Raw genomic sequence first — 26,471 nt, forward strand, 5'->3', positions numbered from 1 at the left:
TTATTTTTTCACCCATTTTTTGTCCTTTTAACCTAGGTGCGTCTTATTGTCCGGAGCGTCTTATAGTCCGAAAAATAAGGTACTTTTCCTGCACATTATTTCATAAATAGGCAGGAAAAAAAATGTCAGTATAGTATTTCGACAACTACCACATGAAAAAAAAGATATAACAAGTTTTAAGCGGAGTTTGTTTAATTCACAGATTAATACTATGAATATAAAATGCAGTATGGTGCACATGTAAGTTTCTATCTGCACAGTCAGAACAATGTAACCAAACCTTTGAAAAAACTGGAAAGTAAAAAGTACCTTGACTGTGCTGATCCATCGGGCTCTGAGGAGGACCCATACCAGCATGTGGTGGTCTCATGTTTGAGCTTTTCATAGTAGCACAGTGCATTTCCTCTGACATTCCTTTTTCATGCATACTTTCCATGGGAGGCTGAAAAGAAGATATGATGATTCACAAAAAGGCTTTTCAGACATATAACAAAGCTTATCTCACTTAATCAAAAAGAAAACTCTACAATGTGGTTCTAGGAATCAAATACACTATACAAATGTTTCATAGTTTGCTAGCCCCATACAGACATCACTATTTGTCAGCCAAACATTTCACTGTAATCATTCTGTCCGAAAGTCTGGCCAAGTCGATGAAACTTATGAAAGTTATGCAAGTTCAGTGCAGACAAACTGCATGTACTATGAAGATGGGAAGGGGAGGAGAAGCAGGAGTCTTACCACTGCAGGCAGGAACAGATCATTCCACTGAAAAGATTTCAACGTGGCCAACTGGTAGTAGCAAGAATTCTGACAAGCGAAGGACACACAAGATGTCTCTATATAGTCAGACTTTTAGTCAAACAATTATAAGTGATGGTTTTGACCTACAAAAAGCCTGATGTCTGTACAGGACTAAACTCAAACCCTACTTGAATAAAATGTATCCCAGAGTGATTGATTAAGCGGTTTGTAGACCTATAGCAGCCAGCTGAATACAGTATACCACTTTGATGTAGTGGAACTTGGGAGGAGGGGCAACAAAAAGATCAGTAATGCACAAAGATACAAAATTAATGCCATCTTCCAAGTTCAGAAGACTTGATCCCCCGGGCAACAGTTCGTAGCCGAAGCCAAGGCTGCACAGACATATGTTACTATGGAGGAGCAGCAGAGGGACCATGCACAGAAGAAAGCGTTGTGGAGTGGGAGGGGAAGGAAAGAGAACAATGAAACTGACTAATTGGATAGTAGCTATCCTTCCATTAGTAGGCCCAAACGATACTTTCTGATCGATATTATGATCAAGTTGGATGATCGATCTTTCCGAAGAATTGTATTGTTAATGGTCACCTTTTGACAGTCAGCTGATTCCAGCAATATAAACATCATAGATTTTGAATTTCTGATGAAACTAGTGATTATTAAAAAAAATATATAAAAAAAATAAATAAACAATCCCGCATAACAGTGTTGACCACTTTAAAGTTATTATATTGGTATATGATATTCTGTCTTATCGCTGTTATTCTCTGGATAATATACTCCAAGCATGACTGTTGCATAATTGATGTTGACATATGTTTAATATTTGTTTCTTTATTCTTTCTGAACAATAAAAAGATAATTGAAAAAAAATAACAGTGTTGACCACTTTAGGTGATGCTCACTTTATAAATTGGATTTGAAAAGTACCATTATATCTACAAAAATTACTTTTGCACGCACGCACGCACGCACGCACGCACGCACACACACACACACACACACACACACACACTGTTTATATGCATTACGGCTATCCTAACATTTGTTATAGTTAGATGAAAATATAGAGCTCAGATATAGTTATTGTTTTCCTGGGTCCCACGCTGGTCAGTTCAGGACAGCTGGGTGGCAGTTTGCTGCGTGACATCACCGGGGGAAAAATTAAGTGGACCCGAAAACCGGCGCGCGTGCGTGTGTGTGTGTGGTGTGTTAATTCCTACTCATTCGTCTCCAATTACAAGTTGTAATTTGATCTCTCCAGTGTCACCTGACTGCCATGGCAGAGATGACAGATAAGATCATTTAAAAGCACAAGATGTTAACAATATAGCCAATTTGGTTCCCAACTTCTGAGCTAAATGCTACTACCTTACTGTTACCAATTTTTACCTGGATTTTGACTACTCTCAGCCTGCTACCTGCACCGACGTCTGCCTGTATTTTGACTACTCTCTCCCTGCCGCCTGCACAGACTTACAGTACATACATTACAATACATGCCTCTTCCTGTATTTTGACTACTCTCTGCCTGCCTTATTTGTACAGTTTCACAATTTTTAAAGTTTATCATAAATTTAATTGATTCAACAATTTTGTGTTCCAGTCTTATATCTACGCGGAATGTCTACCAGGCTTTTATTCTGATATATTTTGGTGAGTTATAAGAATTGGAGGCCTAAAATTCTTTTTAAAAAAAATGTACTGCTTTTAGACCCATAAATCCGGATAGAAATGCACCGCCGGGGAGGTTAACTAAAAGTTGTGGGGGGGGGGGGGGTGTTCAGCTGAAGAGTTGGTGCTATGCAGAACTGGCAGGTTCTAAATAGGCTGACAGGCTCCCAACCTGCTCTGGTGACAAACAGCTATTGAAGATCCTTTCCTATCACAATGCTGTGATGCTGGAGAAGAGGCTCAAGGCCCATCTTCAGTTATCAGTCATAAGACTGGGGGAGGAAGTGAACATGCCAGCACATTTACAGAACTCTGCACATTAACAAATGGAGAAGCAACATGCATAAACACACAGGACAGATGGGAGCTGGAAAAAGCAGGGCAATACAGTCAGCTGGGCCGGAGGTGATGGTGTCACGCATTCCGTGGGCTTTCACAAAGGAATCTACATGATATTCCGTTTGGTAAAATGCACAAATAGATGAGCCCTAAGCAAAATATTTACTTGCATCCAACTGCTCCATAGTACACCCAGAGGACAAGAGAACAAAATCATATCTACTAATTAAGTGTGATTCAAATATATGTATAATTCTTCCATTATAAAAGTGTTTTGTTTTTTTTTTTAAAGTAACTACAAATGGAAAATAAATGCAATCATTTATGTAACAATGAATAAAATTAATTTTCATTGAAGATGCATCTCTAAGGTTACTGGCTATACAAATGTAAATACTGCTGTCCAGTAATGAACAATCCACCAAGAAAACAGACGTGCAAACCAAAGAAGGAAATAGCATTGACTAGTCAATTAGTGTCATCTGTATGGCAGCCATCAACAGCACAATAATATCTGATGATCATGTACAACAATACCATGCCTAGTAAGGGAACAAAGGAAACAGAATAGCAATTACAATAAAGAAGATCAATTGCTGCATATCATATAGTATGCATAGTAGCAGTCTAATGCTGGATACACACCATGCGTTTCCGCGTTCGATGCGTCAGTCGATACGCATCGAATCGATTAATTCCGACATGTCCGATTCAAGCTTCGATGGATTGTTAGGTCGATTTGCCATACTTTACATGGCAATCGACCTAAAAATCATCGAAATGCGTTCGGAAATAATCGAATCGATGCGTATCGACGGACGCATCGAACGCGGAAACGCATGGTGTGTATCCAGCATAACAGACTTTCTACAGTGAAGCCGCGATTCATTGAAGGACAACCGTAATGAGAGGGATATGGAGACTGCCATATTTATTTCCTTTCAAACAATACCAGTTGCCTGGCAGACCTTCTGATCTATTTGGCTGCAGTAGTGTCTGAACAACACCAGTAGCAAGCATGTGGCTAATCTAGTCAGATCTGACAATGTCAGAACACCTGATTTGTGTATATGCTTGTTCAGGGTCTATGGCTAAAAATATTAGAGATAGAGGATTAGCAGGATAGCCTGGCAACTGGTATTGTTTAAAAGGAAATAAATATGGCAGCCTCCATATCCCTCTCACAGTTGTCCTTTAACCCCCTTGCCGGTTATCCCGAGCTCAGCTCGGGGTAACCTGCGCAGGAGGATTTCTCAGGCCCCGCTGGGCCGATTTCTATCAAATAAAAAGGAGCACACGCAGCCGGCACTTTGCCAGCCGCGTGTGCTACCTGATCGCCGCCGCAGCGCGGCGATCCGCCGCGTGCAGCGGCGAAAGAGGGTCCCCCCAGCTGCCCGAGCCCAGCGCAGCCGGAACAAACAGTTCCAGTCAGCGCTAAGGGCTGGATCGGAGGCGGCTGACGTCAGCTGACGTCCATGACGTCACTCCGCTCGTCGCCATGGCGATGAGGAAAGCGAAACAAGGAAGGCCGCTCATTGCGGCCTTCCTCGTTACTTCTGATCACTAGAGGCGATCAGAAGTGCGCATACGGAGCGCCCTCTAGTGGGCTTTCATATGTCAATATTTTTTTTTTTAAATTTAAAAAAAACCCTCCCGCAGCCGCCCTGGCGATCTTAACCTCCCTGGCGTTCTATTAAGATCGCCAGGGAGGCTGCGGGAGGTTTTTTTTTTAATAAAAAAAAAAAAAACTATTTCATGCAGCCAACTGAAAGTTGGCTGCATGAAAGCCCACTAGAGGGCGCTCCGGATGCGTTCTTCTGATCGCCTCCGGCGGCCAGAAGTAACACGGAAGGCCGCAATGAGCGGCCTTCCGTGTTTCGCTTACCTCGTCGCCATGGCGACGAGCGGAGTGACGCCATGGACGTCAGCCGACGTCCTGACGTCAGCCGCCTCCGATCCAGCCCTTAGCGCTGGCCGGAACTTTTTGTTCCGGCTACGCTGGGCTCAGGCGGCTGGGGGGACCCTCTTTCGCCGCTGCATGCGGCGGATCGCCGCACTGCAGTGGCGATCAGGCAGCACACGTGGCTGGCAAAGTGCCGGCTGCGTGTGCTGCTTTTTATTTGAGCCAAATCGGCCCAGCAGCAGGCCCTGAGCGGCAGGCTCCGGCGGTACTGGACGAGCTGAGCTCGTCCAGACCGCTCAGCAGGTTAATAGAACGCCAGGGAGGTTAACATGGTGACAAAGTCATAGGAAAATTGTCCTTTTCTACATGAACAGCAGCTAAATTTACACTAGGAGCATAACAATATTCTTAGCTTGATAAAATCAGGTTGTGGCAAGTTCATTGCACATGTACAATTTACTCTCCCAATTATGCCCCCATTAAAGGGGCATTATTGCCAATTTCACCTTTTTTTAGACCCTTTGACTTACATATGTATTTTTGGAATAATGTTATTGCACAGCATATAGTCTTATACAAATGTAATTGTTCACTGCCAATAATCATTTAGAGCAGGGGTCTCAAACTCAATTTACCTGGGGGGCCGCAGGAGGCAAAGTCAGGATGAGGCTGGGCCGGATGAGGCTGGGCCGCATAAGGAATTTCACAATCGCGGCGCATCGCCGCCTCTGCCCGCCCCTCTCACTCTTCCTTCACAGAAAGGGGCGGGGAGAGGCGGCGATTGACGTCAGGAGGGGCAGAGCTGAAGCTGAAAGCTCTGCCCCTTCCAGGAAATGCCGGCAGATTGCCCGCCGGGCGATTTGGGGGCTCTGCAGCCCTCGTTTAGCGGCGGGAATGCGGCGGATTACTTGGGAGCACTGAAGCGAACTATAAGGAAGATTTTGCCGGCGAGGGCCACAAAATATTGTATCGAGGGCCGCAAATGGCCCGCGAGTTTGAGACCCCTGATTTAGAGCAAGGCAGTCACGTCAGTAGTTTTACCTTTCCAACGCCAATGTAGACTAATCCATTCTATAGTAAGGAAGTATCTGTTATTGATGGCAGAGCTGCCGTTCTTTTCCTCCCCTCTGGGCAGCTCATTTAGCTTGTTCCAGCTTGTAACTGCACTAACGTGCAGTTACTCAGCTCACAGCAGCCGCTGTAAAGTGAAGGACGCAGCCTCCTCCATGCAGTGCGTAGCTGCGAGTGCTGTGTTGATACGCTGCCTGGCCGCCAAGGGCCCCTTTTGCTAAGCGGACAATAAAACGGACACCTATTATTGTCAGTTTCTATGGCAACCCGACCGGCTTCGGAACTGCGCAATCTAGCGGCGGCAACAAAGAGTAGACAGTACACCGGTCGGGTTGCCATAGAAACGGACAAGAATAGGTGTCCGTTTGATTGCCTGATTAGCAAAAGGGGTTCTTGGCGGCCAGGCAGCGTATCAACACACAGCGCTCGCAGCTACGCACTGCATGGAGGAGGCTGCGTCCTTCACTTTACAGCGGCTGCTGTGAGCTGAGTAACTGCACGTTAGTGCAGTTACAAGCTGGAACAAGCTAAATGAGCTGCCCAGAGGGGAGGAAAATAACAGCAGCTCTGCCATCAATAACAGATGCTTCCCTACTATAGAATGGATTAGTCTACATTGGCGTTGGAAAGGTAAAACTACTGACGTGACTGCCTTGCTCTAAATGATTATTGGCAGTGAATAATTACATTTGTATAAGACTATATGCTGTGCAATAACATTATTCCAAAAAGACATATGTAAGTCAAAGGGTCTAAAAAAGCAATAGTGCCCTTTTAAATGATAACCACACGTTTTACAATCAGATATTCTCTCTCACATAATGCAAAGTTTTGCTATCTTCACATTCGACTTCTGCACAACCGGCGGGTGCCGGTGGTTGCGGCACAAGTATAACAACAACAAATAACATTTGTAAATCCCTTTTCTCCCGTAAGACTCAGAGCGCATAAGCATGGCTCAGACCAGTATAGCTAGTATAGTTGCCCCAGTATAAGGAGTATAGTTGCCCCAGTATAGTTAGTATATTTGCCCCAGTATAGGTAGTATAGTTTCCCCAGTTACTGACCAGTGTATAGGAAGTATTACCTCAGTAGTGGCTGCTTCATCTTTCATATTCTGCTGGTCGGCCCCTCTCCTCCATGCTGTGTGCGCCTTCTTTCACAGTAGCGCGTCCCCCCGGCTGCTGTGAAGAGGCAAGAAGCAGGACAGTGGTTCCTCTGGTAACGGCAATATACATCGCCGCAACGGGAAGCTGCTCTTCTGCTTCTTCACAGCAGCCAGGGGGGTGCGCTACTGTGAAAGACGCAGCAGGGAGGAGAGAGGCCGACCAGCAGTTGCGGATACGCTCTACAGAGATTCAGCCGCGAGCACTCGCTGCTAATGAAGGCTGGCAGGAATGAATTTAAAAATCAGAGGCAGGGGATTAGCCGTGGCCCGGTGCAAAACGTCTCACGGCCCGGTATTGGGCCTCTGCCTGGTGGTTGGGGACCCCTGACATACAGTACACAAAACGCCTTGACATTCTTATGATTGAGACCTGTGTTGTCTGGTCCAGCCACAGCCAGTAACCTAGTCTTGAATGTCACCATCCATATCAGTCCTTTGACTCCACTCAAAAAGTATGAACTCAGATTTGTAGACACTCCAGCGATAAAGTATGGTTGTTCCAGTTCAAACGATCACATCAGACACGTAAAAGAGAAAAACATCAGGAATTCATAGTGCAATCAGCTGAATAAGGGTCCCCTCCACCTCTCCAGTGATACAATCCACCTTCACCATGGTCAATTCCGTGCAAGGACACACCCCCATCCAATGTGCCCGCACTCACCTAACAGGCCTCTAAGATCTCTGGAGTTAGGATTCAATAGCATAAGGAAGGTAAATAGAATCACGCTGATCCACCAATCACTAAAACTAAAATAGCTCCATATACTGTAAAATCGTTACAAAGATAAAAAAAAGGTAAGATTTGCACTCACAAACGTCAGGGGTAAAGCGCTTTGTATAAGTCTATCGGGTGAATCCCGAGTAGCCACTTCCACACATGCTGCCTTGAACACCCCCCCGTGTGCTATGAATTCCCTATGTTTTTCTCTTTTATATGTCTGATGTGATGATTTGAACTGGAAGAACCATCCTTTATCCCTGGAGTATCTACAAATCAGAGCTCAAACTGAGTGGAGGCAAAGGACTTATATGGATGGTGACATTTAATTTGTGTATTGCTTCAAGTTTCTTAAACCTTTGAGCGCGGTCATTTATTTATTTTGGACTTTATTTGCATTGATACTAGTGCTTGTGACCAGCGCACCATGTCATTTCCATTAGAGCATGTTTTATGATTGTATAAGTCATCTAGTCTTACCTTGTGCATTTGATGCATTCCTTCTGGTGTGTAGTCTGGGCCCATGCTTGACAATTGGTGGGAGACACTAGGAGGTCCAGGGCTTGGTCCCATCATACTGTGTACAGAACCTGGAGAAGGTCCAGGTCCTGGACTAGGTCCTAGGATGGGCCCTGGCGAAGGCCCAGGCCCAGGGGAAGGCCCCGGGTGTGGCATTGCACCCGGGTCTGTTGGCGTAGACATTGGAAGTCACGTGCCTATGGGGAAAAAGAAAATAATTCTTACTATAAGCAGAGCAAAGTTTTAAAATCAAGAAAAGTTTACACTAAGAAACTTCACGCTTGGAACCAGCATGCAAGTTGGCCATAGGTGCAAAAGCTTTACACAACTTGACGGGTCAGTGCACTGTATGACACTAGGCAGTAGGTGCAATGCACTCCAGTGGTTGCTTTGTTAGCAGAATGTTCTGTATATTTAATACAAAATGCTTATGAACACTTTTTTTTTTTCAAAATATGAGTTTCATAAGGCATCTACAATACAGTTTTGTGAAAGTTGATAAAACGGTAATACCTTTATGAATGTATTTTGCTTTAGTCTAAGGCAGAATTTTGTCACCATATATCAAAAGTAATGTCCATTTCAGAAGATTTATTAGTATTTAAACTTCCTATGCTAGGCCTATCTTCCGCAAATCAAAAGTTAGGATGCTGCTGCATGGGTAGTATATGATAAAATCTATGTATGAATTTGTGGCATAGCCCCATCAATAGGGACACACAACACACCAACAAACTTGACTACTAGAATGTATTACTTACATACATATAGTAATTCCAATACAAAATTCCTCATAAGGATCAAGTCCTACACAAAAAAGGCGCAACCCATGAAACCAAACATGGAGACTTATAAGGCACAGCCAATCGCGACTACGTGACTGGTAGAAAGCAGGTGGACTGAATGCAGGAGCAATAATACACTTCAAGTTTGTGTGGTCACACCAAAGACATAAGCTCAATGACCACTTGCACCCACGCATTCACACACATTAGTGGAGACATAAGACATTATCAGCATGGAGGCCCCCTTTAAATCACTGCAGGCAGGTTGGTAGCTACATTTCTCCTGGGAAACTTCCATATGCAATAATACATGAGCTGCACTACAGAAGTGTCTCACTAAACTCAGGCACAGGTTTTCTACAGTACCGGTATTCAAACACAGAATATGCGGCATCACTTTATGAATACCCAGGTCATCCTCAGAAAGCCTGAATTTGGCTGGGATGCACCAAACAGCATGTAAGTGTATGCAGAGGGCAAGAATAAGCATAAGTGACGGTAACCTTATTGTGGAACACCACCTGCTAGTAAGTCAGCATTCATTGAGGCCCAATGAAGATGTGAAATACTATCTGGAAGTGGCCACCTTCACACCCTAAGCCCAATCTACACGATATGATTCTTTATACGATTCGATTACGATTCTATTTACGATCCGATTAAATCCGACATGTCCGATCGGGATTCGATTCAATTCAATACGATTTGCCATGGTTTTGCAATGGCAAATCGAATTGAATCGAATCCTGATTGGACATGTCAGATTTAATCGGATCGTAAATAAAATCGTAATCAAATCGTATAAAGAATCGTGTAGATTGGGATTAACATGACCTCATACAGTATTGGCTTATCAGCAAGTATCAAGCCTCCTGGGTCAATTTTGGTTCTGGTTTATCTACTGCATGTTTAGATTGGTGCATTGTATTCATCAGCAAGCACAGCAATTATGTACATAATATAGTCCCCAATAAAGCAGTCAGGGAGCCATTTAACGTGTGTCAGGCAAATGCTTACCGTAACCACGCTGAGACTGGAATGGTTTTTGATGTAATATGAACATGTGTAAACGATTGATGACCCACACTTATCTCAAATCTGTCCTTGCCTGAGTTGTACTATTAGGAGATGCAGTTTTGCACACTCACACTAATGGTTGTCAAAATGATCATTCTTGATCATTTCTGGCACCTTTTCCCTGTAAAAACACAATGTTCAGCTATCTTCTGATCAGTATGTTCTGCTCTATGGCTGAGGATGAGCAGTAGGGAGCTGGATGCAATTGTGCATTCCGCTCACCCCAACAGACAGTGAATCCCTCGTAAAAAGGACATATATGAACAGATTTTACACGTAACAGATCATCAACATGCAGTTTCCTGCTGCTTTCCGTTGAGGAAAATGGGAATTCTTTTTTGGCACAGTGGGATGTAGCCTTAGCCTATGGTAGGGATTACTGAGAGGTTAGGAGCTCATCTGAGTAACAGTTAGTGAACTAGGTACTCTATCAAGCTCTGTGGAAATAGTAAGTGCTATTCAAATAAATAATAATCAGCAAATAAAAAAAAAAGTAGTGGTTAACCTCTACAAGCTAACAGGTAATGGTCAGTGTAGGGATAATCAGACTAGTGGTACTCATGGCAATTACAGACTGAAGGACAAAACAACAGCACATCCACTTACTAAAATGTCACCAACACCATTAAGATTTTGATGCTCATGGAACTTTAACTACAGATATCGAGTTGGATGTACTAAGATAAAGGGCCCTTTCACACCGGGGCAGTGTTTTTACCGCACCTCACCGTCAGGCAATGAAAGTCTATGAAGACTTTCATACTGCCACGGTACGGCACAATGCGTCAAAAACGTGATTTTTTTTTTGCCGCACCCGACACCAGGACAAAACTACGTTAATGCGCGTACTTGCGTTGCTCCGAGTCGGACCAGAAGTCCTGTTAATCTATGGCGACGCAGGGATTTTAAAAACGTTGGCGTCTTTATGTTATTTTAACAATACATTTCTGTGCACTTCCGCATACCCGAAGCAGAAAGCGACGGCAAGCGGCACCGCAACGCTGCAGCCTGTTTGCAGTGTGAAACCGGCAACAGCCTTCAAAACACAATACACACACACACACACACACACACACACACACACACACACACACACACACACACACACACACACACACACACACACACACACACACGTGTACAAAAACTGACTGTAGCCGAGATTGTTTAGCAACTGAAAGGAAAGTGAAAAGCAGGAAGGTAGCGCCTGCATACTCAGAGTAAACCAAAGACAGGCTGGAAAGAGAACTCTTGGAAGGAATCCTAATGTAAGCACAGAGGTCCTTCTCACTTACGTCAACCTGCTCATGTGAACTCCTTGGTGAATTGAAGCAGCATTTTGTGTTAGTCTGCTGGATACAAAAAAAGAAATGAAATAACCTACCTTTCTGAAAAGGAGAGGTGCATAAGATGCCGAAATTCACTCATCTCCATTATTATGGAAATAAAGGAATGACCAAATATAAGAATACAAGGTAGACTTATGCTGGGAATACACGTTTCGTTTTTGCCTTCGTTTTAGCCTTCGTTTCGTTCGGTAAACGAATCGAGTGTTGAAAACGTATGTGAAAATAGTCATAATCTCATTATAGTTTCGATTAATAGACCCCAAAAACGAACGACTAGTGATCGAACATGTTTGATATTATCTCTCTTTATCCATCTAATCAAGCCATTGGTAGGCTTGATGGCTGTTCAGATCGATTATAGATTCGTTTATGTTAGTCCGTCCCTGTAAAAAGGGATTTTCGTTTTGTTTCTTTGCAGCCTTCGATCATTGGAAAATCGAAACCATCAGAATCGGAAAAAAAAAACGAAACCGTGGGTGGTGATATTAACCGTATGTTCGATTATTTCGGGATCGAGAAGGACAAAAGGCACAATCGAAACGAAGGTTTAAACGAAGGCAAAAACGAATCGTGTATTCCCAGCATTAGATTTCTCTATGTATTTTGTCATGCACACTAAAGGGGGAAAAAAATGCATGCGGTGTGGGTTTGCTATGTACAGATTAAAAGGACTTAAGTTAATTTTATGTTTTTGCTTTTTTATAAGATTCAAATCTATTTGCCATCTTATACTAAAGGCTGTACAGACAAGATGCTTGCTCGTCATTGTTTGGCCGAAAAGTGCAATTTAGTTAGTGAACTGGAAAAAAACAACAGTCATGAAAAACGTGCCCATTTACAGTCAGGATCTCTCGAAGCAGTTGAACAAGAATAAAGTTAGCAGATGCATGCATGTTTAAAATCAATTTAAGTTAAGTGCAGCATGGAATATGGATAAAAAAATATTTATGCCTGCCAAGCCTATCCTTTGGATACAGTTGACTCTAGTAGGTGGAATTTGTAAATGATATTCACCTGGTGGATGGGTTTGAACACTCCTTTCTTTCTACAGAGAGCGACTTTTTAGCCTGTGTGGGGACAGGTTTAATATCCCCACAGGCGATTTGAGTGGTTGACTGAGTTCGGCAACCCAGACTTGAGTATAACCTTATCTGCAGCTAACTCTTGCTATCATATTTTATCAATAATACACTATTGGGGGCTCTCGATTGTACCTTTTTGTTTTACTAGTAGGTGGAATGACTGGATCACCTTTATCTCACAAGAAGCGCCAGTAAGCTAGATCTACACACAGTAATCAGTTCACATTATAGCCTCAATTCACTAAGATTTATCAAACACTTTATCGAACGTTTGTTAAATTCACCTCATGAATAAAATCTAATTTTGAATTTGCTAAGGTCAGTGTTCTCCCCAGGCTCTTTTAGCCGGGTGCTACACCCGGCTAGATTTGGTGACCACCCGGCTGTCATCGGCTCTCCTCCTCACCTCCTCCTATGCTGTAAGCAGAGTTACCCTGCATTTTCATCTCAACCCACCCGGCTACTTTTTCATGCCACCCGGCTACTATTTCATGCCACCCGGCTGGAAAAAAATTCTGGGGAGAACACTGAAGGTGTTATATATTTATCGAATGTTTTAGCGATAAAACGTTCCAATAAATCTATAACACCTTAGTGAATTCAAAATTAGATTTTACCCATGAGGTAAATTAACAAACGTTCGATAAAGTGTTTGATAAAGCTTAGTGAATTGAGGCCTATGGGTGTCGTGCGACGCCCATGCTGCAACATGCAGTGCACATTACTTTTTATGGCATGAAGATTGCTATGGCAACATGGTCGTTAATGCACATTTTCCACTGTGCAATGTGCATTAGAATAATGTGATCTATTATAATTCAGAGATGTTAACATTCCCATACAATTGCATGGGCAGAGTGTTTATATGCAGAATAGTGGGAGCATGCCCAATACAATCAATTATGCTCTCAAAGGGAACCTGAAGCGACAGGTATATGGAGAACATGAGAATCTTGTTTCTCATGGTCAGAGTCCTTCAGGAGCCTTTTGGCAAACTCCAGGCTTGTGCCTTTTACTAAGGCTTCCCTCTACCTTACAGGCATGATTGGTGAATTGCTGCAGAGAGGGTTGTCCTGGGAGCTTTTCCTCTCTCCACAGAGGGCCTTGGGGCTCTTGGTCACCTCCCTGACTAAGGTCCTTCTACCACTATCGCTCAGTTTAATTGGCCAGCCAGCTCTAGGAAGAGTCCTGGTGATTTTGACCTTCTTTCACTTACGAATGATGGAGGCCTCTGGACAGCTTGCTGCAGTTTTGTGCAGCACACAGCAGAATGCACAGCTTAGCTATTCAGGCTGTGGCTACCAGGGCTGTGGAGTCGGTCCAAAAATCCACCGACTCCTCAGTTTAGGATTCCACCGACTCAGACTCATCGACTCCGACTCCTCTAATTTGCATATTACAATTTTGTTGATTAAAAGTATGTAACGTGAAATTCGTCTCTTAACTGCCAACGCTTAGGAATTTTACAAGATAACTGAAGTGAGAAGGATATGTAGACTACTATATTTATTCTCTTTAGACTAAAACTAGTCCTTGGTAAGAGTACTTGTAAAAGGTACAAACCGGAACAAAGAACATCTATCAGGCCCTAGGCAATGTAACTGTGGGTGCATCTAAGAATGATGTGCAGGTGCTCTGCAGGGGAACGAGGAGATTCTTCCTCTATTACACATTATTCATGCACAATCTGAACATGGATAAGGCCCTATGCAATGTAACTGTGGGTACATGTAAGAGTGATGTGCAGGTGCTCTGCAGGGGAATGAGGAGATTCTTCCTCTATTACACATTCGTCATGCACAATCTGAACCAGGTTTATATGTGATAGACAACAACTCTCTGTTCAATGTGCACAACATTCTCAGTGGATTCCCTGCAGCTCTGTGGGGAGTGCATATGTAGAGTATAGTACTACTGTGTAACAAAGTAAACCTGAGACAGATGAAATTAAAGTTTTATACATACTTGGGGCTTCCTTCAGCCCCCTTCAGGCTAATCAGTCCCTCGTTGTCCTCCTCCACCACCTGCATCTTCTGCTATTAGTCCAGGTAATTAAGCCAGTCTGGCATAGTGCGCATGCACACACTCCGCCGCCGGAAGCATACTACACCTGCGCAGCACTATTGCGCAGGTGCAGAATGTTCCTGGCTGTGGGAGCGGCACGTGGCTGGACTGCGCTGACTGGCTGAATTACCAGGACTCATAGCAGAAGATCCAGGTGGTGGAGGAGGACAGCGAGGGACTGATTGGCCTGAAGGGGGTTGGAGGAAGCCCCAGGTAGGTATAAAAAAAAATTACTTTTCATCCGTCTCAGGTACCCTTTAATTTGTAGTCACCAAACCAAATTTTAACAACATCTCAAATTATTTTTTTTATTTTTTTTTTTTTTTTCACAAAACAAAAAAGACACCTTTATTTCCAAATAAAATATTGTCAACATACATTGTACTAGTAGGAACATAATCTAAATGTTGTAATAACCAGGATGGATAAGCAAATACAATTTGTGGGTTTCACTTATAGTTTTTTGTGTAAAACTTTTTTATTGTTTTTTAACATGAAAAACAACATAACAAGCCCAACAGGCATCTCCCGTTCCCGCCCCTCACCCGGTCCCCTCCCACTCTTCCAGGCAGAATACATAGGATACATAAATACATTCAGATTAAGGATTACATCTAACATTATATATATAGCGGTCACAAATCCAAGTTGCAGAATTTCAGCCAACACTTCCATATTTTATAAAACTTTTTGGTAGATTTCCTAGCTTCATAAACAGATTTATATATAGGAACATCCTGGTTAATTTCTTTTTTTAGACCCGATAATGAGGGTGGGGATTGCTTTTTCCACTGCAATGCAATTGCTCTTCTGGAATACATGAGCACTAAACGGGCCAAGTGTAATTTTTTATCAGAGAGAGAGGTGTCTCCAAAGACGCCAAGAAGCAGGGCCTTAATAGTGTAAGGTATTGTCCCATTAAATATTACAGACAGCATATCATGAACAGCGGCCCAGAACTCCTGTATTCTAGGGCAATTCCAGAACACATGTATAAAATCAGCCCTATCCTCCTGGCATCTCCAGCACCTCCCGGATTCACCCTGTTTCATCTTAGAGAGTTTATAAGGGGTAAAGTAAGTTCTATACAGGTACTTGAGCGAGGTTAGTTTGTGTCGTGCAGCTATTGGGGTAGTTATAATATGGGCCAGAGCGTCATCCCATTCTTTTTGTGTAAGGTCTGGGATATCGGCTTGCCACTTAAGCAGAAGTCTTGTGTTGCGGGTGGCTTCCTCACTAATAAGTGCAGTGTATATTTGAGAGGTCACCCCAGTCAGTCCAGAGTGTGAGAGAAGATCTTCCAAGGGGTGGGATTGCACTAAGAGGTCAGCTGTCTTAAACTGGGTTTGAAAGGCATGGCGCAGCTGAAGATAACGAAATAGCATTGAATTCGGCAGGTCAAATGACTGTTTAAGGTCATTAAACTGGCGAATAGAGTTATTTTCAGTGATATCTCGCAGCTTGAGTATACCCTTATTTGCCCATACACAGGGATCAGGAACCGAGGCAAAATCCCGTAGTTTAACATTGTTCCAAATCGGGGTGTGGGGGGACCATTGCCCAATACGTGACAGGTATTTACCCGCAGTTTCCCATATAGCGGCAGTAGTTTTCATAGAGGTAGTTAATGTGGGAAGAGCTTTGGGGCCTCGAAAAGGGAGGCTAGAGAGGGCGTTGAAGGATCCCAGTATAGCTGCTTCCAGCACTGTGGCTGGGTTGTATTCGGATTGGGCAAACCACCAATATATAGTAGTGAGAACAGCCGACCAGTAGTAAAATTTGAGTTTAGGAAGTGCAATCCCACCCCTGTCTACAGGAAGCTGTAAGCTGTTGAAAGCAATACGGGGAGAGGAAGAGGCCCACAGGAATGACCCCACAAGCTTGTCCAATTCAGAAAAAATATGATTAGGGATCAACACAGGTGTGTTCCGGAAGATGTATAATAATTTAGGGAGCACACACATTTTGAATAGATTGCTGCGCCCAATTAGGGACAGAGGGAGTGTTGCCCATGCTCTTAACTTCCCCTTAATGAGGGTCAAAAGGGGGGCCAGATTCAATTTACAGTAGTCTGACTCAGTAGCCGAGACATCAATGCCGAGGTACCGAATTATAGAAACTACTTGAAGGGAGTGTGATTGTGATGGTGGGGGAAGATAGGGATCTAACGGCAATAGTAGCGATTTGTGCCAATTAATCACTAGTCCAGAGTATTTCCCAAATTCCTGAATTATAGAGAGAGCTGCGGGTAGGGATGTGTGCGGGTCGGCTAAGTATAGTAACAAGTCATCCGCATACAGGGAGACTTTTTCCTCTAAGCCTGCTATTTTAAATCCAGAGACCTCGGCTGAGGAGCGAAGAATCGCCGCCAGGGGTTCCACTGCCAGTGCAAAAAGCGCAGGTGACAGTGGACACCCCTGCCGGGTACCACGACCCAGATTGAAAAAGGGGGAGACTCTGTTCCCCGTCCGGACCCTGGCCTTGGGGGCTGAGTATAGAGCTTTGATATAAGTAATGAACTTCGGGCCCACCCCAAATTTCTTGAGCACCTCCTCCAAATATATCCACTCGACACTGTCAAATGCTTTTTCTGCATCAAGCGATGCAATGACCCTAGAGCCACTATTGATGTGCCGAGTGGATATATTTGTGAACAACCTCCTCAGATTAATGTCGCATCCCTTTCCAGGAATAAATCCTGATTGGTCTTTATGAACTATTGATGTGATTACAGTGTTTAAGCGAATGGCCAGGATCTTAGCTAAGATTTTACTGTCTACATTTAGGAGGGAGATGGGTCGATACGACGAGCACAGGGATGGGTCTTTGTCTTTTTTAGGGATAACCGTAATTAAGGCTTCAGACATTGTGGGTGAAACCCCCCCTTCTTTTAGAATTTCTTTAAATAAGGATAGGAGTTTAGGGGCCAGTTGTTTGCTGTATTTTGCATAAAATTCAGAGGGTATTCCGTCCAACCCTGGGGTTTTCCTGGGTTTCAGGGAGGATATAGCCTGACAGACCTCCTGGAGGTCAATGTCTGCCTCCAATAAGTCTGTGTCCTCAGCAGATAGCTTAGGGAGGTGTATATTTAAAAGATATTCCTCTATATCTAATGGTGTTTTTGTAACAACGGAAGTATATAGCTTTTCATAATATGTACGAAACTCGGCATTGATGTCCCCAGGGTGGGTCAGCTCAACCCCTTCATTAGAGTTAATCTTGGCAATTTGGGTCATACACTTTTCCTGGCCTACTAACTGGGCTAGTAACCGACCGGTCTTATCCCCATGTTCAAATATCCTAACCATCTTGGTTTGAAGATTTTGTTGTGTATAGTCTGTCTGTTTAGCTGAAAGTGCAAGTAGTGACGCTTGCCATATATTATAGTCATCATTGGTCTTAGTTTGAATGTATGCCTGCTCTGCTTCTTGCGCCTTCCTTTCAAGCGTTTGTAGTAGTATAATGGATTGTCGTTTCTCTTCCGCTATGGCAGCCAGATAGGCTCCTCTTGTCACCGCTTTATAAGCGTCCCACTTAATAAGGGGGGGAACAGGGTCATGTGGTATTTGCCAGTACTCCCTCATTCTATCCATCACATAGTATTTTATTCTAGGTATCTCGAACCAGTGCGGTGCGATCCTCCATACAGAATCAGAATGTGAAATGCCAAAGTCTAATTGCAGTTCCAGTGGGCAGTGGTCCGAGATACCCCTGGGCAGCATCTTGATGTCATGAATGAGCGAGAGACCAATGGAGGTGGCATATACCAGATCAATACGTGATAAAGTGTGATATGAGGCTGAGTGACAAGTAAATCCTGAGATGTCTGGATGCTTCCAGCGCCACACGTCATGGAGAGAGAATGCCTGCGACCAGTCATATAGTGCAGGGGATTCGGAGGGTCTTGGGATCAATCTATCTGATGATGCAGACGGGACCATGTTAAAATCACCTAGGAGATAAACATAGGGGGTCGAGAATTTTGATATTTTTTGCATCAGAGTGTAAAGTAGCTCTGTTGATCCCGGCGGTGGATTATATAGTCCCACAACCAGCAGGGTAATCTCATGTATTTTGGCATGGAGAATGACATAGCGACCGGAAGCATCCAGTTCTAAGTGTAGCAGTTGGAATGGTAGCCCCTTCCTGATTAGCACGCTAACACCTCTGGAGTATGAGGAATATGTGGAGTTATAAGAGTTACTTATCCACGGTTTTTTGAGCGCTAATAGCTTGCTGCCAGTCAGATGGGTTTCCACCAAAATTATTAAATGGGGAGCATGTCTTTTAAGAAAGTTAAAAACCAGTGACCGTTTTATAGAGGAGTTCAGGCCTCTAGTGTTCCATAGGATACAGTTAACTTTTTCTCTCTTGTTAGCCATAATCTATAAGTATGCACAGCATAAAAACAAGTATCCACACAGCAGATGTAAGAAGGATCCGCCCGTTAAGCGAGCAGAGAGACCAGGTGAAATTAGTTTGACCGGGAACCGGAGAATTCCTCCCCTTTGCCCACCCCCCACTCCCATACCTTTTCCCACCCCACAGCTTCAACCCAAACTCGAAGTTGTCTAATCCCTGAACCCCCAAAACATGAAGCATTGTCTGCGCAGTTAACTGATCCCTATTTGCTCCGCATGCGGATTCACCATCAGTAAAAGGGAAAACATAATATAGGAAGAAAAAAAGGGGGAAAGCAGCTGCTGCTTCTTATACGTGCTGTTGATTAACTCCTAAACCCAACATTATAACAGGTCGTCGTTGCCCAGGAACTGATCACTCCCCCCTCCCACCGTGCCATCTATCAGACCGTAAATACATAGCGTATAGTTCTAGTGACCTCCAGTAGCAGGGTTATCTGAAGATAACTCGATTCTGATCACTTATGGAGCAGGACTGAATCACAATACCGTTTCTGTAATCCCCCCTCCCTCTCATAAAGACTCGTCCCCACGTGGATCCCAGGGCCCCCGTGCACATATAGTCACGCACCGAGGACTCCGTGACCCACCAAGGGGCAGGTGGCACCCATAATCATTTGCTTACAATGTCCATCCTTAGGTGAGTAAGAGTTGCATATAACCGATCATGTTCAGGTCAGGATTTGCTAACAACAACAAAAGTGCATGGCCTGGCAGCAGTAGATGCGGTAGGCCTAATGGGAAATCCAGGCGGTACAGTTCTTGGATAGCCGTATCAGTTCCATGGGTACACATGATACCGGGGGGAGTTGTAATAAGTGTCAATCAGTGTAAAGTGGCGATAGGATCGGGCCTACTTCCAGCGTGGCTGTTAGTATAAATTACCGAGATATTTTCGATCAGTCTCTGGGCAGCAAGGGAAGAAGAAATAAAGATAGTCTTACCATCCTCCTTTAGCCTTTCAGCTCATCAAGCCAGTTTGAAGCTTCTGACGCAGTTAGGAAGAAGTGTGCTTTTTCGTTGTGCGTCACACGAAGCTTGGCCGGGAATAGCATGGCGTATTGAAGGCCTTTGTTGCGTAGTCGTGACTTTACTGTGTCAAACAGCTTTCGCTTGCGCTGTGTTTCCGTGGCCAGGTCAGGGAAAAACATGAGAGTAGCGTTTTCATAGCGGATATCCTCCATCTTTCTTGCTTCCTTGAGAATGGTGTCTCGGTCCTGAAAATTCAGCATTTTGAAGATGAAAGGGTGCGGGCGGTTCCCGGGCAGTTTGGTGGTAACAGGAATGCGGTGTGCACGCTCCACAATAAAGCAGGTAGAGAAGGGAGCATTGGGAAACAGTTGGCGAAGGAGGGTGGTAATAAACGACACCGGGTCGTTACCTTCTGCTCCGTCCGGTAGGCCAAGGATACGCACATTACTCCGCCGATTGCGGTTCTCACTGTCCTCCGCCCTTTCTTCTAAGCGTCGGATCCGAGTGATGGCCTCCTCTGAGGTTTTCCGTATGGGAGGGATAGCATCCTCACATTCCCCGACTCGGCGCTCAACTTCACCCACGCGGTCTCGGATATTGCGCACATCTTGTCGGAGCGTGGAAACCTGAGTCTCAACATGGTCTATCTTCAGCGCAAGCGAATCTCGCGTTTCAGCGATAAGATCTTTGCAGGCTGTGACCGCAGCAAAGACCATGGCTAGATCCGGCTGATCTGTGGTGCCTTCGAGCTCCATGGTCTGGATGCCCTTCGTCTTCATCTGCTTGGGCAAGATGGCGACTGGGCCTACTTCCGTCGTGCGCGAGGAGCCTTTAGTAGTTTTGGTTCCCCGCGACTTCCTAGCTTCGGAGGACATCAAACGGGCGTACAGGTGTAGGAGATTATTGCCAGGTAAGCAGCAGCGGCGAAGAGTGATATTTAAAGCAGGATTAGTATAGATTGGGTCGGCCGCATACGGAGCTCCTCTTCCTCACGTCCTCTCAGGTCCCGTGCATAGCCACGCCCCCCATCTCAAATTATTTGATTTCATCAGGAAAGGGAGTGCATACATTTGCATAAATCAGCATCAATGCAGAATTATTTCTATCTCATTGACCATCTCTATTAGTGACACAGCTACACATCAGGCTTTATTCTTACAGCATAGATGTTATTTAGTATATATATATAAGAGATTCCTGTGTACATATCATATATACAGACACAATCAGATATGTATATCTGACCTTAAAAATACAGGGACTGCTTTATTGAAGCAGCACAAGTAACTAATTTTCATTGGTTTATTTCATTTTTGTGGACTGAGCACAGCTATTACTGTATATATACTGTATATATACATTATTTTTAATGACTATTATCTGAGAAATAGAACATTTTATCATATTTTCTATTTTAATTACAGTTACAAATTCATTAGGAGTCGGTGCATTTTTTCCCGACTCGGACTCCAGGCACCCAAAATTGCTCCGACTCCACAGCCCTGGTGGCTACGCAGCAGTACAGGAGCCGCAGCAGAAACAGAAGCGGCTCCTAGTGGAAACCGGCCCTTAGGGCTCTTTTACACTTTATCAGCAGCTCTCAGTTATAACTGAAAGAAAACTGGTTTTCAAAGTAATGCCCATGTTTTCCTATGGCACCTTTCACACTTAAAGGAATACTTAAGTCAAAAAAAAAAAAAATGACATTTACTCACCTGGGGCATCCCTCAGCACCCCGAAGCTGGATTGTGCCCTCGCAGCCCCGCTCCGATCGTCCTGTCCCCGCCGGCGGCTACTTCCGGTTCGGCGACAGCCGCCGACAGGCTGGGAACGCGGCTGATTTTCCGCGTTCCCAGCCGCTGCTATCACTTTCTATGCTGCTATAGCGTCTATATATACGCTATAGCAGCATAGAGAGTGATAGCAGCGGCTGGGAACGCGGAAAATCAGCCGCGTTCCCAGCCTGTCGGCGGCTGTCGCCGAACCGGAAGTAGCCGCCGGCGGGGACAGGACGATCGGAGCGGGGCTGCGAGGGCACCATCCAGCTTCGGGGTGCTGAGGGATGCCCCAGGTGAGTAAATGTCATTTTTTTTTTTTGACTTAAGTATTCCTTTAACAGGTTTTAACTGAAATCTTTTTCACAATGCACTGCTACGGAAAAAAAAAACGTGTACTAACGCGCACTAACTGATTAGGTGTAAGGGCCCATTTCCACTACTAAGTGATGCGAATGCAGCTACCTAGCCACATCGCATCACTTCCGCATCTCCCGATGCGGAAGTGAATTGAAGAGATGGGACGTGGCTGCGGCCGTGCGAGAATCTGCAGCATGCTGCAGATTCTCGGATCGCTCCGCACAACATGCACGCAGTGAAAACTCTTCCATTGCCGTGCATGTGTTTCAGGACACCCACGGTGTGATGTCGCTATGTAGCCGCTTCGCACCGTTCCTAGTGGAAACTGGCCCTAAATAGGCCCTTAGGGTTGTGACTCACACTACTGATGGCAGAAGATCAACAGGATTGCCAGGCAACTAGAATTGTTTAAAAGGAAATAAATATGGCAGCCTCAATATCACTCAACCCAGGTTCACTTTAAGTTATCCTTTAGGATTTACTTTCAGTAGATTACCGTATTTTTCGGACCATAAGACGCACTTTTTTCCCCCCAAAAAGAGGGGGAAATTGTGCCTGCGTCTTATGGTCTGAATGTGCAACTACTGCCTCCCGTAAAAATTAATCCCTGGCAGTCTAGTGGTTCCGTCCCTCCTCCCTCCCTCTCTCGGAAGCCCTGCGGCTGGAGACTAAACAGAGAGCAGTGACAGCGGTGCATCGTGGCTGCAGCTTGTAATGTCACTCACGCTGTGGTGAGCGGTGATAGTGGTGTCCCCAAGCTAAGCTCCAGCTTCACTCTCTGTGTGCGCATCGTGGCTGCAGATCAACACTTGCCACTCGGACTTCCGGTTCCGGCGCCCGCATGATCGGAGGCTAGGGGTGAGAGCTCCGTGCAGAAACCGGCTTCGCCAACAACCCGCAGCCAGATAAAAGATAGGAGGTGATCCTCCGAGCAGTCCCAAGTCACTAGCACACAGACGCGGCAGATGGACAAATATCTCACCCGGTCCTCTCGGAAAAAAGCCGAGAAAAATGCCCGGCAGGAGCCGCATGCAGGCAAGATGGCGGCGGGAAGATCCCACACCTCCCAGAGCCCTGAGCCTCACTCACCCGCGGGAACGTGGGACACTGAGAGCATAGAGGAGGATCGCACCAGGGGGTCGCTCCACAGTGAAGACTACCGTGCAATCGCCCAGGAAGTGGCCAAGTTTATTACGCCTGACCTCCAATCCATAGTGGAGGGCGCTGTGAAGAAGTCCTTGGGACATGTAACGCGCCAACTGCAAGACCACGCGGGGAGGCGCGGAGAAGCGCATAAGAGAATTGGAGAAAGATGTAGAGGAGGCAAGTAAACAGCTAGAGGACTCCCAGAGACACGAGCAAATGTTCTACGATCGTATTGAGGATATGGAGAACCGATCTAGACGGAACAACCTGCGAGTGGTAGGCCTCCCTGAGCAGTATAAACTACAGGACATCGACGAGTTCTGTGAAAAGACCCTGCCGGAACTGCAGAACGAGCCCACAGAGTGGGCCCCCAGAGAGCAGAAGGAGATAAGAGACCACCTAGGCTGGTAATGGTCCGCTATTTGGACTATAAAGATAAGGCAAAATTACTCTCAGCTTTTAAAGCACGCAGGGAACCACTTCTATTAGAGGGTAAGAAAATCATGATCTTTAATGATTACTCGGCAGATGTTACCAAGCGCCGTCAGGTCTTTAACGAAGTATGCTTGGAATTGGTGAAGTGGAAGGTCCGATTTGCCCTGATGTACCCTGCAACTTTGAAAATAACGGCGAAAGATGGGGTGACCTACATCTTTAAAAAACCTGAAGCCAAAAAATTCCTTTCGCATCCTACGGCCTTTAATAGCCCCGCTAAAGAACGTGCTGACCGTTCGACAGAAGATCCGGACAGGAGCACCTGAGAAGAAGTGTCCCAGGAGGTCGTAAGTTACAGTGTGATCCTGTGTTGGGGACTGTTTAATGGTATACGCTTTTGAGAAGTTATATGGCTGTTCATACACACGAAGCAATTGTTTATTGGAAACCCGGGGAAGCAGGAGAAAAGACACTCACTAAGGGAGAGAATGGCGGAAGCGACATGCGGGGAAGAAGTGAGGTCTGAAGAAAGAAGGGATGATAATGGGGAACTGAACTTACGGGGAAAATTATTCAGCTGCTCACTGAGCAAAGATACGGGGGGGGTAAGGGAAGGGGGGAGGGGTATCTAACTGGTCACTCCATGCTTAAGGCTCTTACAGGGGGTTGTTGTCTAGTCTATACTCGTTTAGTGGACAGGAGGAGCTCTGACTGGCAAATTGGTTGTCTCAGTACCAGGTGCTCTCAGATATATAGATAACGTTCAAAATTATATCATGGAATGTGAAGGGTCTGAGGTCTCCGCATAAGAGATCGCAGGTTCTGCGCCACCTAAAGAAATTACGTGCGGACGTGGCAATATTGCAGGAAACGCATCTAAAAGTAGGGGAAGCGAAACTCATGCGGAAAAGCTGGGTGGCGGAAGCATTTGAATCTCCAGCACAGAACCGCAAGGCGGGAGTCTTAACTCTAATCAGCAAAAAGGCACGGGCAAAGTCAGAGCTCCTCTGGTCGGATGGGGAGGGAAGATGCCTAGCGGTAAATCTCATACTACCAGGGGATAAACTCACAATTTTTAATATTTATGGACCAAATGCTGGCACGAGCCAGTTTCTACATAACTTACAATGGCAGGTAACAAAGGTGGCGGCTAATAACCTTGTAATAGGAGGGGACTGGAATACGGTAATGCACATAGACGAGGATAAAAAGGGAGGAAACTATGCCAGACCTCAGTTAGGGGGCAAAGAAACAGTCCTGGCTAAATTCCAAGCAGCTATGCAGCTTACGGACTCATGGAGATATATGCACCCATATGACCGGGAGTACTCCTTTCACTCGGCAGCGCATGGAACCTTTTCTCGCCTAGATTATATCTTCATAAATGACCAATTAACGAATAGAATCCATGCGGCAGAGATAGAAGATATAGTAACCTCTGATCACGCTCCGGTATCTCTGGAAATACAGGAAAAAATCCAGAAGGGTTCGGATATAATGTGGAGATTCCCCTCCTTTCTGTATGGGGATGAGGGGTTCCATGCGCTGCTGAGGGGCTGGTGGTTCGAATATAGGGAGGACAATAGGGCACACGAGGCAACCCCCCTTCTCTTTTGGGACACGGCCAAAGCGGTCCTGAGAGGTCGCATCATGGCATATGTGAGCGCAAAAAAAAGAGAAACAGCAAAGCATTATATGGAGGCACTTCTAAAGGTTAGAGAGGCTTTCAGAAATTATAAGCTGTCCCCAACTCTACAGAAAAAATCTGACTGGCTTTCAGCTAAAGCCAACTCAGACAAGTGGTTTAGGGATAAAGAAACAATATCCAGATCATACACAGAGCTGAAATTTCATAAATATGGCAGCAAAGCGGGACGTATTTAGCCTTTATGGCACGAGGCCACTATACACCTACAAAAATACACACAATACGGGACGAGGGGGGAAGCCTGTTACACAATCCGAAGCAGATAAACAAACGATTCCGACGATTTTACGAGGCATTATATGCAGATACGGGGGAAGTAGATGCAGAGGGGATTCAAAATATACTACGAAAGATCCACCTACCTCAACTTACCCAAGAGGAGGTAGTTGGCCTCAATGCAGATATTACTGAAGGAGAGATTAAAACAACAATTAAAAAATTAACTAACCACAAAGCCCCAGGCCCAGACGGCCTCCCGGGGGAGTTTTATAAAATTATGAAAGAAGAGATAGCCCCTACACTTAGACGAGTATACGACACCACATTGAAAGGCAGAGGCTTTTTGGGCACAGGGAATGAAGCCCATATTAAATTACTCCACAAGGCGGGCAAAGACCCACAAAACCCAGGGTCCTACCGCCCAGTCTCCCTAATAAACCAGGATATGAAATTGCTCTCTAAGATTATGGCTGATAGACTGGCAGAACTTATGCCCAAACTAATCCAAGGAGAGCAGGTGGGCTTCATTAGAGGAAGAGCGGCGGTCACCAACATTAGAAAAGTGCTCCTGGAACAAGTAAAAGCGTACCCTAAATCGAATAAGAACTGTGCCCTGGTGACTTGACGCTGAAAAAGCGTTTGACGCAGTCAGATGGAAATGGGCAGAAGCCGTCCTTGTTAAAATGGGATTCCAGGGGGCATTCCTCACTATGTTTCGACTCATGTATAATTCCCCCCAGGCTCGAATTAGTACACCAGGCTTCCTCTCCTGTCCCTTTTCATTACATAGAGGCACAAGACAGGGGTGTCCTCTTTCACCCCTGTTATTTAACATATCACTGGAGCCTATGGCTCGGCTTTTACATAATAAGCTGGAAGGTATACGCATTGGTCACATGAAAATAGTGCAGACTCTAT

General features: G+C 45.0%; 1 protein-coding gene across 5 annotated transcripts in view; it reads right to left on the reverse strand.

The window, feature by feature from the left end:
- Positions 1-26,471, reverse strand: part of SMARCA2 (SWI/SNF related, matrix associated, actin dependent regulator of chromatin, subfamily a, member 2) — a 283,693-nt gene that overhangs the window by 193,410 nt on the left and 63,812 nt on the right. For all 5 annotated transcript variants that reach the window (XM_068235810.1, XM_068235819.1, XM_068235838.1 and 2 more), the window contains exons 2-3: positions 8,122-8,357; positions 310-442 (exon numbers count right to left, since the gene is read on the reverse strand). In XM_068235810.1, coding sequence (XP_068091911.1) covers positions 310-442; positions 8,122-8,343 — 355 coding nt within the window. In that variant the 5' untranslated portion in view covers positions 8,344-8,357. The remainder of the gene's footprint in view (positions 1-309; positions 443-8,121; positions 8,358-26,471) is intronic.

The sequence above is a fragment of the Hyperolius riggenbachi genome, chromosome 1, assembly GCF_040937935.1.
Source record: "Hyperolius riggenbachi isolate aHypRig1 chromosome 1, aHypRig1.pri, whole genome shotgun sequence".
In the NCBI taxonomy this organism is placed as follows: Eukaryota; Metazoa; Chordata; class Amphibia; order Anura; family Hyperoliidae; genus Hyperolius; species Hyperolius riggenbachi.